This window comes from Syngnathoides biaculeatus, chromosome 5 (genome assembly GCF_019802595.1).
Source record: "Syngnathoides biaculeatus isolate LvHL_M chromosome 5, ASM1980259v1, whole genome shotgun sequence".
NCBI lineage: Eukaryota > Metazoa > Chordata > Actinopteri > Syngnathiformes > Syngnathidae > Syngnathoides > Syngnathoides biaculeatus.
In genome coordinates, this window is record NC_084644.1 from 27,972,276 (window position 1) to 27,991,602 (window position 19,327).

Below are 19,327 nucleotides of genomic sequence, written 5' to 3' on the forward strand. Positions count from 1 at the left end.
TTGCCATTTCGTTTTGCACTTCAGGGCCACCATAGTTTAGGGATAAGAACATGGTTACAGAACAAATTTTAAACTTGGATATCAAGCCACCACCGTATGAGAACTTCGGTTGTAAATGTCGGCCGGTGTTTCTGAGTGTTTAGGTCACCAGAGAAGAGCTTGCTGGCCCTGTACTTAATTGTACTGTGTTTGTCATTTTTGTTGACCATCATGTAGTTTTTGTGAGTGAAAAGGAAAACACTTATACAACACAGACACGCTTGAGCACCGACACCACTAGAATGTGGAAGAAATTTGATGCAAAATATTAACCACTAAAACAATATCATATCATATAATAAGCTTGCTGACATGGTCATGTCTATCTCAAAAACACGCACGCAATGACTCGCGTACACAACTTCACCCACAAAGATGCACATACACAAGCACAGAACAACAGAAGACTTAATAATCATTTTATACATTTTTGGTCTATATTCTCAAATAAGTACACCCAGGAGTGAGGTAAAAAAAAAAAAGTTGCACATTTGCACCACATACATTTATTCACATTTGGAAGATTGTCCATATGCACACATTTAATCACAGACAGACACATGCGCGCGCACACACACACACACACACACACACACACACACACACATTTTAAAAAACATACACACAAATAAGTCTCCAAACATACACACACGGCCACATGTACTGTATCTACATTTCATACGCCCGGACACTTGTGTGCTCGCATACACACACACACACACACACACACACACATTAAAGTCACTTATCATCAGTCCACCTGATTTTTGATAATTTCATGTTTGCAACACAATAGCAACAATCTCTTGATGTGTTTCCAGATTTCTTTCATCTTTAAGCCATACATGATTGGATTGAACAGGGGATTGAACACCACTATTTGTAGACTCATAATCAGTCGCAGGCTTTTTGGAAGCAGCGACTCCAGTAGTTCTGTGATGACGTCAAAGAAAACCAAACAGGTGAAGGTGAATAAAACAATCAAATGCGGTAAGCACGTATCTACTGCTTTTCTCCAGGCCTCTCTGTGGCTACGATAGGCGACTATGAATATCTTTATGTACGTGAGGACGATGAAGAGCACAGGGATGACCCCTATATTTATTAGACTAATCAAAGTCCACACAGTCAGAGACTTTGGGGTAGTACAGTGAATCTTAATCATTGAAACATTGCAATAAAATCCCCCCAAAGTAAAGCTACAGACTTTTTGTTTGGACTGGATGATAGTTGTCACCAACATCTGACAGGCTGGAAAAAACCAGGCCAAAGCCAGGTAAACACTGACGGCGGTCTTGCCCATGGTGGTTGCATATTGCAGTGGCCTGCAGATGGACACATACCTGTCGTAAGCCATGGCTGACAACAACATTAAGTCAGAACCAGCTAAACTGTAGAAGAGAAAAATCTGGACCAAACAAACAGAATAAGAAACTCTCTGCTTCTGAGACAAGACGTCCACAATCAGTTTGGGGTAGATAACAGTGCTGAACACAAGCGAGTTGAGCGACAAAGCGGCAATGAAAATATACATGGGCTCATGAAGGTTCCTGTGAATCCAAATAACACAAATTATGATGCAATTTGAGGAGAGAATAAGAACATACAGCACCATGAAAAACAGAAAGTAAACATATCTGTACTTGTCCACTTCTACATAGCCACCAAGACTGAGCACCAGTGTTCCGTTCCATTCCATCTTGACAAAGCACATGAGACAAATATGACCCACATGCAAAACAGATCATACAAGCGTTCACCTTCCTGCTGATGAAGTGCTTGTGGCCATTCAATGCTGAGAAAGAAGTAAGAACACATCCACCTGATGATCAGGATGATGACTGCCTGCAATTGGTCACCGGGTTGAGGAGGCGTTCTGCTTCCTCCCTCTGTTGCCTCCAAATCCTCAGAAGGCCAAACACCAATTCGACCTTCTTGATGTGGCCCTCGAAAAATCTTATGTGATGAAGACAAAATGACCGATGGCCAAACTTTTTTGCCCAAGAGCTACTTTTCAAGCAACCGACCTCCCGCGATCTACCTTTTTGGGGAATGTGACCGTGTGACCGGCTTCAGACCGCAGAGAACCACCAGTGAGCTTGAATTGCCACAGCTCAGTCCCAGAGTGTATGTAGATGTACCTTGCATCACTGCATGAGCCAATTCTGTTTGACTTGGTCCAGCTCCCCCATTCCTTTTTATACCCTTTATTTAGTTTAAGAGAAAACACAAACTCACTGACTATCTTGTTAGTTGTGACATACTTACCGCCGTTGTTTTTCGCATGTGCGTGACCTAATCGTCAGAAAAATTCAGATCTCATCAATTATGTATTGTATGTATATCAATCAAGCGACAGGATGGATGAAGGGCTGACGTCTGGGTGTGGGTGTCTAATGCATTCAAAACCACTTCCATTGTGCCAGAATCCCCCAATTTTTTGAAGCTTTGAAGCATCATTGATACAGTACATCACAGTCATTTTCAAAGAACAAGCCAGGGAGGTAAAAAAAAAATTTTGGACTGCAAACATTTCTATAGTGGTGGAAGGTGACGACAGGTGACCACTTCTACCTTATGGTTCTGAGGATCCAACTTCAAAAGAATTTGGAGGAGGCAAACTGTCATGACCAGAACACGGGGTTGGACCCAAATGTATGACTCTGGAGACGTAGAGGCAGTACGGGAAACTTATTTATTCAGTCCAGTGTTGGGGATCAGACAGGCAGTCAACGGGAGCAGCAGTAACAAGGACGTCAGGCATAGGAGGCAGGCCAGTGGGCAGGCAGGGGTCACAGGAGATCAGGGACAGGATTACGAGAGTGCGGGAACGAGGCATGAAGGAACGATATGGCAAAGGCCAGACCGTACGTGTGGTTCTGTAAAACTGGCACGTAATTACAAGAGACGAGGCACAGGTGTGCGCCTCCGCTGATTGAGGCAGGTGCGTTCCGCATCGGGGACCAGTACGGCCAGGACAGGGACTGGCAGGCCCTTGATACTAACAGGGCTGGTCAAACAGTGAAGCCTTGGTTCCTTGTCCATAGCTGACAACAACTTCTTGGACTCTTTTTCTCTAAGTTCGAAAGCATATGGAAGTGTTTTGTGCTGGACAGAATCAGATGAGGTTAACGCGAGCGTCGATCTCTGTGGCCTCTTGTACGGCCTCTGCGAATAAAGAGCCAAGGTGGTCGTTGGAGTTGGCAGCACTCGGGCCGACGCAACCATTTTCTTGGCAGCATTGATGCGTGGATTAGGGATCGCAAAAAAACGCTTACTTTCATAATTGACCCCTCCGTGGATATTGCGCAATCCACGTCACTGACCAATCAGAGGCCAGAGATCTGCATAAACCAAAGCCCGTTTTTGCTCCCGCCATTTTCTCAGACAACATTGTATGGTCCAGTATAGGTATAGTTAGCGTTTTATCGCGTATTTGGGTTATTTAACAAAAAATATGGTTAAGAGGTGTAGTCACGGACTTTGTAATAGTGACGACAGGTATCCTGAAAGGCTAGTTGGTGGAGTTCGATTCGTCCCCCTTCCAAAACTGAAGACCCAGTACGAAAAATGCCTTCGATGGATCAAACTTTGTGGAAGACCGCATCATCAAATAAATCCATCTAATATCAACCGGAACACATATGTTTGCACGAAGGTATGCCCTATATTTGATTTTCAATACATGTCTCAAATAAATGAATTCGAAGTTCTTCGCGAGCATAACACTGCTGCGTGTGAACGATTGACACACTTATTCTTTGTTGAGCGATATTTAGCGATGATCGGACTGCACAAACATATTGATTTCTTGCTGGCTCGTGGCCAGAAGCTTAACCAGACTGTGTTTGCATGAAGATATGCCCTAAATTAGATTTTTAATCCACGTCTTGTAAAAATGAATGAGACGTTCTCCGCTAGCATGATACAGCTCCGTGTGAACGATTGACACACTTATTCTTTGTTGAGCGATATTTAGCGATGATCGGACTGCACAAACATATTGATTTCTTGCTGGCTCGCGACCGAAGCTTAACCAGACTGTGTTTGCACGAAGATATGCCCTAAATTTGATTTTTAATACACGTCTCGTATAAATGATTGAGACGTTCTCCGCTAGCATATCATTGCTACGTGTGAATGATTGAATGAATCAGAAGCATGGCGTCTCTCTCAGTTATGAATGTATTGTATTTAGAATCTATAATATATCATTGATTTGAATGAAATCAGAAGCATGGATTGTATTGTATTGTATTTGCCATTTTTACTGTTTGTCTTACGTCAGCGCACATGGCGTGACGTCACTTCAGGAGGCGTGGTTAAGTGCCCTGTATGGAGGGGTCAATTGGTTTTAACCCAACACCTGTAGCAAAAACACGATTAACCGGTTTTAAAATCGGTACCATTGTGGTGTTTACATAATTCACCCGCAGGACCGCGAGTTGGGGTCCGGGCCAGACCGTACGTGTGGTTCTGTGAAACTGGCACGTAATTACAAGAGACGAGGCACAGGTGTGCGGCTCCGCTGATTGAGGCAGGTGCGTTCCGCATCGGGGACCAGGACGGCCAGGACAGGGACCGGCAGGCCCTTGATACAAACAGGGGCGGTCAAACAGTGAAGCCTTGGTTCCTTGTCCATAGCTGACAACAACTCCTTGACCTCTTTTTCTCTAAGTTCGAAAGCATATGGAAGTGTTTTGTGCTGGACAGAATCAGATGAGGTTAATGCGAGCGTCGATCTCTGTGGCCTCTTGTACGGCCTCTGCGAACAAAGAGCCAAGGTGGTCATTGGAGTTGGCAGCACTAGGTGCGTAGGTGTGCGCCTCCACTAATTTGCGGCAGATGCGTGCCACATCGGGGACTGGTACGGCCAGGACAGGGACTGGAAAGGCCATGGCAGAACGCAATCTCCCCCCCCCCCCACCTTAACGGCCAGCACCGGACGGCCCAGGTGCCTCGGGGTGAGAGGCGTGAAAGTCTCTGATGAGGGAGGAATCGACCCCGAACCGGGATGGGATCCATGATCATTCTTCGGTACCATAGGCCTCACAGTCTACCAGGTACTGGACACCTCTTCCTTGACGGCGGGACGACAGGAGCTGGCGCACAGTGTAGACCAAGCCCCCATCAACCATGTGGAGGGGCGGGGGGTCCAACTTTGTAGGTCAATGCCTTGAACCTCTTGCGGTCTGGTGCGCCCCATACATAGGAACGTTTGTTTAGCTCACTCCCAGGTCTGCTTACAGTGCCTTACCACAACCAACGCTGACAGCACCGGTGAGTCAGAGTCTAAAAACGGGAAGAGAGAGGGAGGGTAACCATGTACCACATGGAAGGACGACATACCTGTCGAAGCCGAGGGAAGGGAGTTGTGGGAGTATTCCACCCAGCCGAGCTGCCGACTCTATAAGGCAGGATCGCGGGGGGGCCAGGCAACGGAGACCGGTTTCCATGTCCTGATTGACCTGTTCGGTCTGGCCATTGGTCTCTGGGTGCTGACCCGAGGACAGACTTGCCGTGGTCCCTATCAGTGAGCAAAACTCCCACAGAAATCGGGAAACGAATTGGGGTCCCCTATCCGACATCATGTCATTAGGAAGCCATGGTACCGGAACACTTTGTCCGACAGAAGGTCATCGGTCTGCTTGGCGGAGGGGATTTTCAGCAGCGGGATGAAGTGAACCATTGTTGAGAACCGATCCACTACTGAAAGCACGGCAGTGTGACCTTGTGAAGCCGGACGACCGGTCATGATATTTAGGGAGATGTGGGACCATGGACGTTGAGGGACGAGCAGCGGACAAAGCTCTCCCGCGGACCGTTGCAGGGAGGGTTTGTTGGCAGCGCAACCCGAGCATACATTGACATATTCTCAGACATCCTATTTGATGTTTTGCCACCAAAAGTGCTGTTAACCACCGACCACATATTGCCCATGCCCAGGTGACACATGGTGTGGATGGTGCGGGCCCAGTCAATCACCTTCCCCCTCAGAGGAGGCACAACATACAGTCTGTTGGCCGGCCAATCTACCGGACTGGGGGAGTCTTTAAGTGCTTCTTTCACTTGGACCCTGATCTCCCAAAAGAAGGTCGACATGAAGCAGATGTCCGGAAGAATCAGAGCATGATCAGGTTCAGGCCTTTCCCCCTTGTACAGTAAATGAATGACAGGGCATCGGGTTTCCCGTTCTTGGACCCCAGCCGGGAAGACATAGTGAAGCGGAACCTCGTGAAAAAGAGGGCCAATCTAGCTTGCCGGGCGTTCAGCCTCTTGGGTGTTTTTAGATATTCAGGGTTTTTATGATCTGTCAGCACTCGGAACGAAACCTGAGTCCCCTCTAACCACCCCTCTCCACTCCGCCGTGGCCGTCTTGACGGCGAGCAACTCCCAGTCACCGATGTCATAGTTCCATTCCGGCGGCGTCAGCCTCTTGGGGAGGAAAACACAGGGGTGTAGCCTCCCATCCTTGGAACTCTTCTGAGAGAGTACCGCCCCTATCCCAGAATCTGATGCGTCCACCTCAACAAAAATGCCTATCAGGGTCAGGCAAGATGAGAACCGGGGCTGACGTGAAGCCAGCCTTGAGCTTTCTGAAAGCCACCTGGCAGGTCCGATCTCAGTCAAAGGCACTGCGGGGAGAGGTGAGTGCATGCACGGGGGCAGCTAGGGTGCTAAAATTCCGAATAAACTTGCGATAAAAGTTGGCAAACCCAATGAATCTCAGTACCTCTTTGTGATTCGTGGGAGTGGGCCAATGAAGGACGTCTCGACCTTGCCGAGATCCATGCGGATTTCCCCCTCCGCTAGTACAAAACCCAGGAACGAGATGGAGGGTCGGTGGAATTCGCACTTCCCTGCCTTCACGTACAGATCGTGGCACAACAGCGGCTGCAGCATGGTCCGAACGTGCCTGATATGGGAATCTTCGTCCAGGGAAAAAATCAGGATGTCATCAAGATATATGAAAAAATGCCTATTGTGCATCTTGCGTAGGACGTCATTGACGAAGTTCTGGAACACCGCTGGTGCATTCGTCAGTCCAAAAGGCATCACCAGCTACTCATCGTGCCCCATGGTTGTCATTCCTCTGAGGAGCCATGAACCCCCTCAACTTGCATGGGGTCAATCTCAACAGCCTGAACCGGTTGGCACGCGGTCTGTGGTACGAAGCTCTGTTGGATGTCCCCCTGTAGTGCGTCGACCCTCCCCTGTATTGCGAGCCCCTGGTTGACCCTCAGCGAAAGCGCAATGAGCGAGTCCAGGTCTTTGGCCAGTTCCACTGCGACGAGGCGATTTTGAATCCCGGGCAAGAGCCCCTGAAAGAACACGTCAAGGAGTGCTCTCTCGTTCCACTGGCTCTCCGCCGCTCGGATGCGGAACTCAATGGCGTAATCTGCAATGGTGCGGTGCCCCTGCCAGAGTGAAATTAAACCAGCCACCGCCTAACGTTCTCGGAACGCGTATTGAACACCTGCGTCAGTGCACGCAGAAAAGAGGTCCAGGTACGGCAGGTATCGGAACCGCGGCTCCATTCGGCTGTGGCCCAGGCCTCTGCTCTCCCCGTCAGGTGGGATATCACAAAGGCTATCCGGGAGCGGTCAGTGGGGAAGGCGGAGGGCTGCAATTCAAAATGAAGATCACATTGGGTGAGGAAGGGTTTAATATTTCCCGAGTCTCCGGAGAACTGCTCGGGTCGGGAGAGTGGCGTGCACACGGTCCGCTGGGCGTCCGTGACCTGCAGGGTAGTGGGCGCAGACGGACTTGGGGTCAAGCCGGCGGTGGCTGTCATCGGACTGGCATCGGCAGCACTGGACATGGACGTGAACCACGAGTCCAGCCGAGCACACATGTCCTGTAACCGGTGATTAGTTACCTGGAGAGCGGCTTCCTGCTTGGTAATATGTCTGCTTTGGATCTGCAGGGACTGGGGGGATTGCAGCTGAGTCGGCTGGGTCTATGTTATGGCCAGATCATTCTTTTACGACCAGAACACAGGGTTGGACCTAAATGCCCGACTCAGGAGACGTATAGGCAGTACGTATTTATTTAAACATATTTATTTAGTCCAGTGTTGGGGATCAGGCAGGCAGTCAATGGGAGCAAAGCCAAGGTGGTCGTTGGAGTTGGCAGCACTCGGGCCGACGCAACCTTTTTCTCTCCTCAACAAGTGTTGCATGCTGCATGTCATATAAAAAATGAGATGTTACTATTCATCCAATCATTTTAAAAGTTGTGAGTTAAACCCAAGACAGCTTCTTCTTACAACGGCATCTTTTTATGCTTTCCAAACAGACTCAATGCCTCAGCCAGGTGGGTCAAACACCTTTCTTTTTCACAAGTTACTGGACTATTAACCAGGGAGATTCCACCCAACAACTGATTGGTGGACTGAGGCCTGCCTGCAAGGCATCATATTGTCATTTTGCATCTGAAAACTGATACCATTCATGGGTTTTGGAGGTACCTTCAACTTCATAATCAGCATCAGAATCAGCTTTAATGGCTAAATGTGTGAAAACGCACAAGGACTTTTTCTCCAGCAGCAGTCGGTGCTGCCCTGGTACAACATGCAGAACGATGAACAAGAAACAACATGGCAGGAAGAACAAAGAACAAGAGACATTTCTGTTTATAGAAAATGATGGGAACTATTCCTTATAAGACGTGCAAGATGTAAAATCTATACATATAAGTGTGTTAACAATGTCAATTGTGCAAAGGGAGCAGTTTAAAGTGACGAATTGTGCGGTCTACAAAATTTTAAACATAAATTGTATATACGTATATGTATCCATCCATTTTTTGAGACACTTATCCTCACAAGGGTCGCGGGGAGTGCTGGAGCCTATCCCAGCTGTCAACAGGCAGGAGGCGGGGTACACCCTGAACTGGTTGACGGTCAATCGCAGGGCACATAAAGACAACAATATAAAGACTACACTCGCAATCACACGTAGGGGAAATTTAGAGTGACCAATGAATACATGTTTTTGGGATGTGTGAGGAAACCGGAGTGCCCGGAGAAAACCCACACAGGCATGGGGAGAACATGCAAACCCCACACAGGCGAGGGCAGATTTGAACCTCGTCCTCAGATGTCCTCACCAGTCATCCACTATAAATGTGTAAACACACATATTTATACAGTATGGACATACACTGCCCGCATACCCGATTTGCACATTTATTTATCAGCTTTGCTTTAACCCATTCATGGGCAGGGTGGCAATTTTTTACCATATTGAGATAAAAGTTTCCCAACAGGCCACAATCAAGGAAATAACACTTCTTAGTTGTTTAACGCATAAAACAAAGGGCAAAAAAAATGTACCCTCCCGTGGGCAAGGTCCCAAAACTGGGATGGGTATGTTATCAGTTCTGTGAAGTGGTACATACTAGAGATATGTTTATTAATTAATTTTTATTTTGGAACGACACTTACACATTAATAATACTGATGGATTAGCATTTTGAAGACAAACTTGGTTGCATTCTGACCTTTCTCCCTTTCTTCTCTTGGAAAACGCTCCACGTGTACTCGAGGCAGCCATGTTGGGTCAGGAAGGCAAGGGAAATAACTCCGTGCTAACTTTGACCGATGAGTTATCCTCTCCTGATACCAAATTATGGCTTCAGATTAAAACACTTACATATTTTGATATACTGAAAGATATAATGCGTGAAAATCACGATGCCCCAAAAATGGGACGCTGCCCACGAATGGGCACATCTTTCTTGACACATCTTTTAAAACAGTTACAATGTTCTCTGAATCTTGAGAGCACAGCTTGGGCTGCACTCACGTTTTTCCCACTTCCCTCGATGTCAAATAGTGAGCGAGAACATCCATCCATGAATGTCACCCAATACTCCAAGTGAAATATGTAATTGTTCTCTGTCTAACAGCTCCTCTTCCTCCTGGACCAGCGCTTACTGTTACTCTGACTCTGGCTCTCTCCATAGTGTAACTTGAACAATTGGTGATCCCTTAATTGGCTTATATTGGTCTCGTCACATTATTAGCCGCAAGTGTGATGGTTTTGGAGTCGCTGCGTTTATGTTGAGACGACCTTGCTTTAACTGAGTCTCACGTTTGCCACCTGTGCTGAATATTATGCAACCCAAGTGCATCCGAAGAGAACATGTGTTTTAGTGGGGAGAAATATGTTCATCAGTTGTCTAACTACGGAGAAAAGTGGTGAGGGTTGTCTCAAAAAAGTGATCAATTTCATACAATAAGTGGCTTCAGGGCACTGAGGATTTACTTCCGACAATAGGGTTTTGCGTTTCAGCAAATACTGTAATTTGCTCTTCAATTGACTTATTTGTTGTTGGTCTTCAGTTATTTGCTGTTGTGTTTGTTATTTATTGCTGTGTTTTGAAATTTGCCATTGTGCTTAGTTATTTGCAATTTTGTTTTGCACTTCAGGGCCACCATAGTTTAGGGATAAGAACATGGTTACAGAACAAATATTAAACTCGGATATCAAGCCACCACCGTATGAGAACTTCGGTTGTAAATGTCGGCCGGTGTTTCTGAGTGTTTAGGTCACCAGAGAAGAGCTTGCTGGCCCTGTACTTAATTGTACTGTGTTTGTCATTTTTGTTGACCATCATGTAGTTTTTGTGAGTGAACAGGAAAACACTGATACAACACAGACACGCTTGACCACTGACACCACTACAATGTGGTGGAATTTGATGCAAAATGTCAACCACCCAAATAACATGTACATAATATAATATAATATAATATAATATAATATAATATAATATAATATAATATAATATCATATAATATCATATCATATCATATCATATAATATCATATAATATCATATCATATAATATCATATCATATAATATCATATCATATAATATCATATCATATAATATCTTATAATATCATATAATAAGCTTGCTGATGTGGTCATGTCTTTCTCAAAAACACGTACGCAATGACTCACATACAAAACCTCACCCACAAAGATGAACATATACAAGCACAGAGCAACACAATAATTCATAATCGTTTTATACACTTTTGGTCGATACTTTCAAATAAGTAGACCCAACATTGAGGTAAAAATAAAGGACAAAAAAGTTGCACATTTGCAGCACAGACATTTATTCATATTTGGAAGAATGTCCATATGCACACATTTAATCACAAACAGACACATCCGCACACACATGCACACATTTTAAAAAACACACATCCACAAATAAGCCTCTAAACATACACGCATGACAATGTGTACTGGACCTGCACATCATACACCCGCATACTTATGTGCTTGCATACACACACACACACACACACACACACACACACACCACACACACACGCAGACACACATTAAAGTCACATATCTTCAGTCCACCTGATTTTTCATCATTTCATGTTTGCAACACAACAACAACAATCTCTTGATGTGTTTCCAGATTTCTTTCATCATTAAGCCATACATGATTGGATTGAACAGGGGATTGAACACCACTATTTGTAGACTCATAATCAGTTGCAGGCTTTTTGGAAGCACCGACTCCAGTAGTTCTGTGATGATGTCAAAGAAAACCAAACAGGTGAAGGTGAATAAAACAATCAAATGCGGTAAGCACCTATCTACTGCCTTTCTCCAGACCTCTCTGTGGCTACGAAAGGCGACTATGAATATCTTTATGTACGTGAAGACAATGAATAGTACAGGGATGACCCCTAAATTTATTAGACTCATCGAACTCCACACAGTGAGAAACTTTGGGGTAGTACAGTGAATCTTAATCATTGAAACATTGCAATAAAATCCCCCCAAAGTAAAGCTACAGACTTTTTGTTTGGACTGGATGATAGTTGTCACCAACATCTGACAGACTGGAAAAAACCAAGCCAGAGCCAAGAAAACACTGACTGTGATCGTGTCCATGGTGGTTACATATTGCAGTGGCCTGCAGATGGACACATACCTGTCGTAAGCCATGGCTGACAACAACATGAAGTCGGAACCAGCTGAACTGTAAAAAAAAAAAATCTGGACCAAACAAACAGAATAAGAAACTCTCTGCTTCTGAGACAAGACGTCCACAATCAGTTTGGGGTAGATAACAGTGCTGAACACAAGCGAGTTGAGCGACAAAGTGGCAATGAAAACATACATGGGCTCATGAAGGTTCCTGTGAATCCAAATAACACAAATTATGATGCAATTTGAGGAGAGAATAAGAACATACAGCACCATGAAAAACACAAAGTAAACATATCTGTACTTGTCCACTTCTACATAGCCACCAAGACTGAGCACCAGTGTTCCGTTCCATTCCATCTTGACAAAGCACATGAGACAAATATGACCCACATGCAAAACAGATCATACAAGCGTTCACCTTCCTGCTGATGAAGTGCTTGTGGCCATTCGATGCTGAGAAAGAAGTAAGAACACATCCACCTGATGATCAGGATGATGACTGCCTGCAATTGGTCACCGGGTTGAGGAGGCGTTCTGCTTCCTCCCTCTGTTGCCTCCAAATCCTCAGAAGACCAAACACCAATTCGACCTTCTTGATGTGGCCCTCGAAAAATCTTATGTGATGAAGACAAAATGACCGATGGCCAAACTTTTTTGCCCAAGAGCTACTTTTCAAGCAACCGACCTCCCGCGATCTACCTTTTTGGGGAATGTGACCGTGTGACCGGCTTCAGACCGCAGAGAACCACCAGTGAGCTTGAATTGCCACAGCTCAGTCCCAGAGTGTATGTAGATGTACCTTGCATCACTGCATGAGCCAATTCTGTTTGACTTGGTCCAGCTCCCCCATTCCTTTTTATACCCTTTATTTAGTTTAAGAGAAAACACAAACTCACTGACTAGCTTGTTAGTTGTGACATACTTACCGCCGTTGTTTTTCGCATGTGCGTGACCTAATCGTCAGAAAAATTCAGATCTCATCAATTATGAATTGTATGTATATCAATCAAGCGACAGGATGGATGAAGGGCTGACGTCTGGGTGTGGGTGTCTAATGCATTCAAAACCACTTCAATTGTGCCAGAATCCCCACATTTTTTGAAGCGTTGAAGCATCATTGATACAGTACATCACAATCATTTTCAAAGAACAAGCCAGGGAGGTAATAAAAAAATTTGCATGCAAACATTTCTATAGTGGTGGAAGGTGACGACAGGTGAGCACTTCTACCTCACGGTTCTGAGGCTCCAAGGTCAAAGGAATGTGGAGGATACGAGGCAAACTGTCATGTCCTGATTGCGGCAGGTGCGTGCCATGTTGGGGACTGGCGGGGCCATGAATGTACCCCCTCTCCCACTGCCCCTTAACGGCCGGCCCCGGACGGCCCACACGCCTCGGGGTTAGAGGCCTGAAAGTCTCTAATGAGGGAGAGATTGACCACGAACCGGAATGGGAAAGAGGTTGTTCCCCAAAATCTCACAATACATGGCCGTGGTCATCCTCTCCTTAATACAGTGCAGTCGTCCTGTCCCATGTGCAGAGAAACACCCCCAAAGCATGATGCTACCACCACCATGCTTCACAGTAGTGATGGTGTTCTCGGGATGGAACTAACTCATCATTCGTCTTCCTACAAACACGGTGAGTTGAATTATGACCAAGAAGTTCCCTTTTGGTCTCATCTGACCACAAAACTTTCTCCCATGACTCCTCTGTATCATCCAAATGATCATTGGCAAACTTAAGACGGGCCTTGACATGTGTTGGTTTAAGCAGGGGAACCTTCCGTGCCATGCATGATTTCAAACCATGACGTCTTAGTGTAACATTCACCTTGGAAACGGTGGTGCCAGCTCTTTTCAGGTCATTGACCAAGTCCTGCCGTGTAGTCCTGGGCTGATTCCTCACCTTTGTAAGGATCATTGAGACCCCACAAGGTGATATCTTTCATGGGACTTCACACCGATTGAGATTGACCGTCAGGTTTAGCTTCTTCCATTTTCTAACGATTGCTCCAACAGTGGACCTTTTTTCAGCAAGATGCTTGGCAATTTCTCCGTGGCCCTTTCCAACCGTGTGGAGTTGTAAAATTTTGTCTCGAGTGTCTTTGGACAGCTCTTTGGTCTTGGCCATGTTTAAGGTCTGAGTGAGGTGAGTAATCTGGCATAAATATATGCCATTGGCTGCATAAGCATATCTGAGACGCTGCGTTCTAAAAGTCTCTAAGCCCAATAAGTCAATCACTCGCGGGTTCAGGAGATTGGCGTCAGACCTGGAGTCCATGAACGCCGTAGCTGTGTATAAACGTTCTCCTGCGCTTAATGTTACCTGAAGCAGAGACCATGTCGGCCTGTCCAAGGCGTAGTTCAGACTCACTGTCGTGGATACCTTGAGTGCGGATCGTACGGGTTTGACACAAGGTGGCCTCACCGTCCGCAGTAGTAACAGCGACCCTCTCGCTGGCGTCATTGTCTTGCATGGGCTCAGTCTCAACACCCTGAACCGGTTGACGTCTGTGGTACGAAGCTCCGTCTGATGTCCCCCTGTAGCGCGTCGCCCCTCCCCTGTATTATGAGCCTCTGGTCGACCCTCAGGGCAAGGGCAATGAGCAAGTCCAGGTCTGTGGCTGGTTCCACTGCGACGAGATGATTTTGAATCCCGGGTGAGAACCCCCAAAAGAACTCGTCGAGGATTGCTCCCTTGTTCCATTGGCTCTCCGCCGCTCGGATGTGGAACTCAATGGCGTAATCCGCAACGCTGAGGTGCCCCTGCCGGAGCGAAATCAAGGCAGCCACGGCCTCACGTTCCGATGATGGGTAATGAAACACCTGCATCATTGCACACAGAAAGGAGGTCCACATCGGGCAGGTATCGGAACCGCGACTCCATTCGGCTGTGGCCCAAGCCTCTGCTCTCCACGTCAGGTGGGATATCACGAAGGCTATCTGGGAAGGCGGAGGGCTGTTATTCAAAATGGAGATCACATTCGGCGAGGAAAGGTTTAATATTACCCGAGTCTCTGGGAAACCACTCGGGTCGGAAGAGTGGCGTGCACGCGGTCCGCTGGGCGTCTGAGACCTGCAGCGGAGCGGGCGCGGACAGACTTGGGCTCGAGGCGGCGGTGGCTGTCAGCAGACTGGTGTCGGCAGCACTGGACATGGATGTGAACCACGAGTCCAGCTGAGCACACATGTCCTGTAACCGGTGATTAGTTACCTGGAGAGCGGCTTCCTGCTTGGTGATATGTCTGCTTTGGATCTGCAGGGACTGGGGGATTGCAGTTGAGTCACCTGGATCTATGTTAAGGCCAGACCGTTCTGTTATGACCAGAACACGGGGTTGGACCCAAATGCCCGACTCGGGAGACGTTGAGGCAGTATGTATTTATTTCAACGTATCTATTCAATCCTGTGTTGGGGATCAGGTAGGCAGTCAATGGGAGCAGCAGTAACAAGAACATCAGGTGTAGGAGGCAGGTCAGTGGGCAGGCAGGGGTCGGTACACAGGAGATCAGGTACGGGATTACGAGAGTGCGGGAACGAGGCATGAAGCAACGATATGGCAAAGGCCAGACCGTACGTGTGGTTCTGTAAAACTGGCACGTAATTACAAGAGACGAGGCACAGGTGTGCGCCTCCGCTGATTGAGGCAGGTGCGTTCCGCATCGGGGACCAGTACGGCCAGGACAGGGACCGGCAGGCCCTTGATACTAACAGGGCTGGTCAAACAGTGAAGCCTTGGTTCCTTGTCCATAGCTGACAACAACTTCTTGGACTCTTTTTCTCTAAGTTTGAAAGCATATGGAAGTGTTTTGTGCTGGACAGAATCAGATGAGGTTAACGCGAGCGTCGATCTCTGTGGCCTCTTGTACGGCCTCTGCGAATAAAGAGCCAAGGTGGTCGTTGGAGTTGGCAGCATTCGGGCCGACGCAACCTTTTTCTTGGCAGCATTGATGCGTGGATTAGGGATCGCAAAAAAACGCTTACTTTCATAATTGGTTTTAACCGAACACCTGTAGCAAAAACACGATTAACCGGTTTTAAAATCGGTACCATTGTGGTGTTTACATAATTCACCCGCAGGACCTCGAGTTGGGGTGCGGGGTTCCGCACGGACTGTTTTTGTTGTTGCTCTTCCGGAGTGACGAGTTCACAGAGTTCCCCCCCGTTAGGCAAGTAGTGTTTTGATGTCTGCCAATAAAACTGTGTCCGATACTTCGCCTCTGACTCCTTTTCTCCGGCGCTACACCATCGATCGTTAATTTACTTCGCGGTAATGGGGTAGTTTGTATACAATATTGACTAACAAGCATGTTGAATGTGGCTTTCAACAACGCACTCGTGTAAGTTAAATTTTTGTTCTTTTTTTGTAAAAATGTTTTAATGTTAACATTCTTGAAAAAAGTGGAAATGATATTGAAAAAAAATAGCGCAATGTAGAATACCGAAACCGAAAGAAATTATTGAAAATTTTAACCGATTTCGAAAGTCCGATTACGGTTTCGGTTTTAAACAAGCGAAAAACGGTTATAACCAATTAATTGTAACCGTTTGCGATCCCTAGCGTGGATCCTCAACAAGTGCTGCATGCTGCATGTCATATAAAAAATTAGATGTTACTATTCATCCAATCATTTTAAAAGTGACTTGTGAGTCTGTCTCAAAAACTCTTCCGATCAGCCATCGTGTTGATAGAAATTTTGTTTTTTTTTTCATTTTTTTTAGTTTGTCGGCAACATAGATTTTCTTGTCAAACATATTTAGTTTGTGTGTAAGACATGAAAAACAAATGATGAATAACAAGCTGGGCCTGAGGGAATAACTAATGGTGACCCAATGATCACAGTTGCTGTCTTGTTTCTCAGACTCGTTTCTCCCAAGAGAGACCGTGACCACCGGGCGACTCATCATTAGCTGCCCCCTGAGGTCCACCTTGTTTTTGAAACCACCCTTACATCACTCACTGGTCCTTCAGCGTGTTGCATCACACCACTACTATCCTGCGGGATCGATCAAGTAGCCATGCTAAAATAATCTTTGCTAAGAAAACATCACTGTGACCACTGGGTCATCATTAGTTCTTCCCACAGGCCCAGCTTGTTATTCAGACATCCTTTTGGACTACAGTGTTATGATAAATGTACACCAATTTTCTAGCACTGTATCTTCAGTAGTACATAATATATTGGGTTTTGTGTCATTCGTGGAAAGCTGCGCAGAAGTCACCAAACCATGTTAAGCACTGTATTATTAGAGTTCCGAAAAGCACCCCACTCGAATTTAACAATTGTAAAATGTTTGATAAATGTTTGATAAAATGGGTAAAACGACAATGGCAACATGCAAGGTGGGCAACTGAAACAGAAGAGACACTTCATCAGGCACTATAAAACCCACAGACAGGTAAACAATATTAATGTCAATGTTGTTGATCAAACATGACCTAAATGTACGGGTTTAATGATACCGACAATAAAGTGAGGGACAACACGGCCACTGAGCTTCTTTCCAATAGTGGGGATGGGCCTCTGCTTTTCTGCACTTACTTTGTCTGGATCTGTGCTTACGCCTTTAGCGGAGACTTGGTGAACATCATTAACATCATTATCTCGTCTTGAGGTCTACATTTTTGTTTTTCTCTTTGAAGTCTATCTGCACCTTACAAACAAACAGGTGTCTTTTGAGGACAAAAGTGGGCATAGTCTAGATGCTTTGAAAGATGAATGAGAGGGGCCATTTACATTCAGGTGGAAGTACAATCTCCAAACAGAGGAGCCTTAAACCCAAGACAGCTTCTTCTTAGAACGGCATCTTTTTGTGCTTTCCAAACAGACTCAATGCCTCAGCCAGGTGGGTCAAACACCTTTCTTTTTCACAAGTTACTGGACTATTAACCAGGGAGATTCCACCCAACAACTCATTGGTGGACCGAGGCCAGCCTGCAAGGCATCATATTGTCATTTTGCATCTGAAAACTGATACCATTCATGGGTTTTGGAGGTACCTTCAACTTCATAATCAGCATCAGAATCAGCTTTAATGGCTAAATGTGTGAAAACGCTCAAGGACTTTTTCTCCAGCAGCAGTCGGTGCTGCCCTGGTACAACATGCAGAACGATGAACAAGAAACAACATAGCAGGAAGAACAAAGAACAAGAGACATTTCTGTTTATAGGAAACGATAGGAACTATTCCTTATAAGACGTACAAGATGTAAAATCTGTACATATAAGTGTGTTGGCAATGTCAATTGTGCAAAGGAAGCAGTTTTGTGAGCATTGTGCGGTCTACAAAATTTTAAGTATAAATTGTATATACGTATATATATATCCATCCATTTTTTGAGACGCTTATCCTCACAAGGGTCGCAGGGAGTGCTGGAGCCTATCCCAGCTGTCAACGGACGGGCAGGAGGCGGGGTACACTCTGAACTGGTTGCCAGTCAATCGCAGGGCACATCAAGACAAACATTTACACTCACAATCACACCTAGGGGCAATTTAGAGTGACCCATGAATACATGTTTTTGGGATATGGGAGGAAACCGGAGTGCCCGGAGAAAACCCACACAGGGACAGGGAGAACATGCAAACTCCACACAAGTGGGACTGGGGTTTTAACTATGGTCCTCGGGACTGTGAAGCCAACACTCTACAGCTGCCCCACCGTACTGCCAGGAATGAATTAACACTATTTAATTCAAAAAGTCATCAAATTTAGTTTGTAAATGGAGGCCAGTGTTTCTGATAGTGTTTAGTCCCAGGTTCAATCCGAGCCCCGCCTGTGTGGAGTTGTCATGTTCTCCCCGTGGCTGTGTGGGCTTTCTCGGGGTACTCCGGTTTCCTCCCACATCCCAAAAACATGCAACATGAATTGGACACTCCAATGTCCCGGATGTGAGTGAGTGTCCTAACATGGCAAAAGGCAGAAAAATAGTAGGTTCGCTGATGAAGAGTTTAATGACTTACAGTAATTGCCAAAGGGAAAAAAAACATCTTTTGACTTGCATTGATCTGTAGCGTTTTCCCGACAGAAGGAGCTGGAAGAGCTGGTGGCCAGGATGTGGAGGGTCCGAAAGGATCCTGGCTGCTCTGGACCTAGTTCGTGTTGCGTCCAAGACCTCGATGGTGCGTAGCGTGGTGCCGACAATCCATTCAGTGGTTTTGATTGTGCGTTGCAGTCCGAGTTTGTCCTTTTTTGTGGCGGCCCCAAACCAGACTGTGATGGGGGTACATAGTACTGATTGGATAACTGCTGTGGAGAACTGCCTCAGCAGCTCACGTGACAGACTGTGCTTCCTCAGAAGCCGCAAGAAGT

At 46.1% G+C, this 19,327-nt stretch overlaps 2 protein-coding genes across 2 annotated transcripts; both read right to left on the reverse strand.

Annotated features, from left to right (window-relative positions):
• Positions 1-790: 790 nt before the first annotated feature.
• Positions 791-1,738, reverse strand: LOC133501012 (olfactory receptor 11A1-like). The gene has a single exon (XM_061820380.1). The coding sequence runs from the start codon at positions 1,736-1,738 to the stop codon at positions 791-793; it is 948 nt and encodes a 315-aa protein (XP_061676364.1).
• Positions 1,739-11,420: 9,682 nt separating this feature from the next.
• LOC133501001 (olfactory receptor 1500-like) lies at positions 11,421-12,368 on the reverse strand. Its single transcript, XM_061820348.1, has one exon. The coding sequence runs from the start codon at positions 12,366-12,368 to the stop codon at positions 11,421-11,423; it is 948 nt and encodes a 315-aa protein (XP_061676332.1).
• Positions 12,369-19,327: the final 6,959 nt, after the last annotated feature.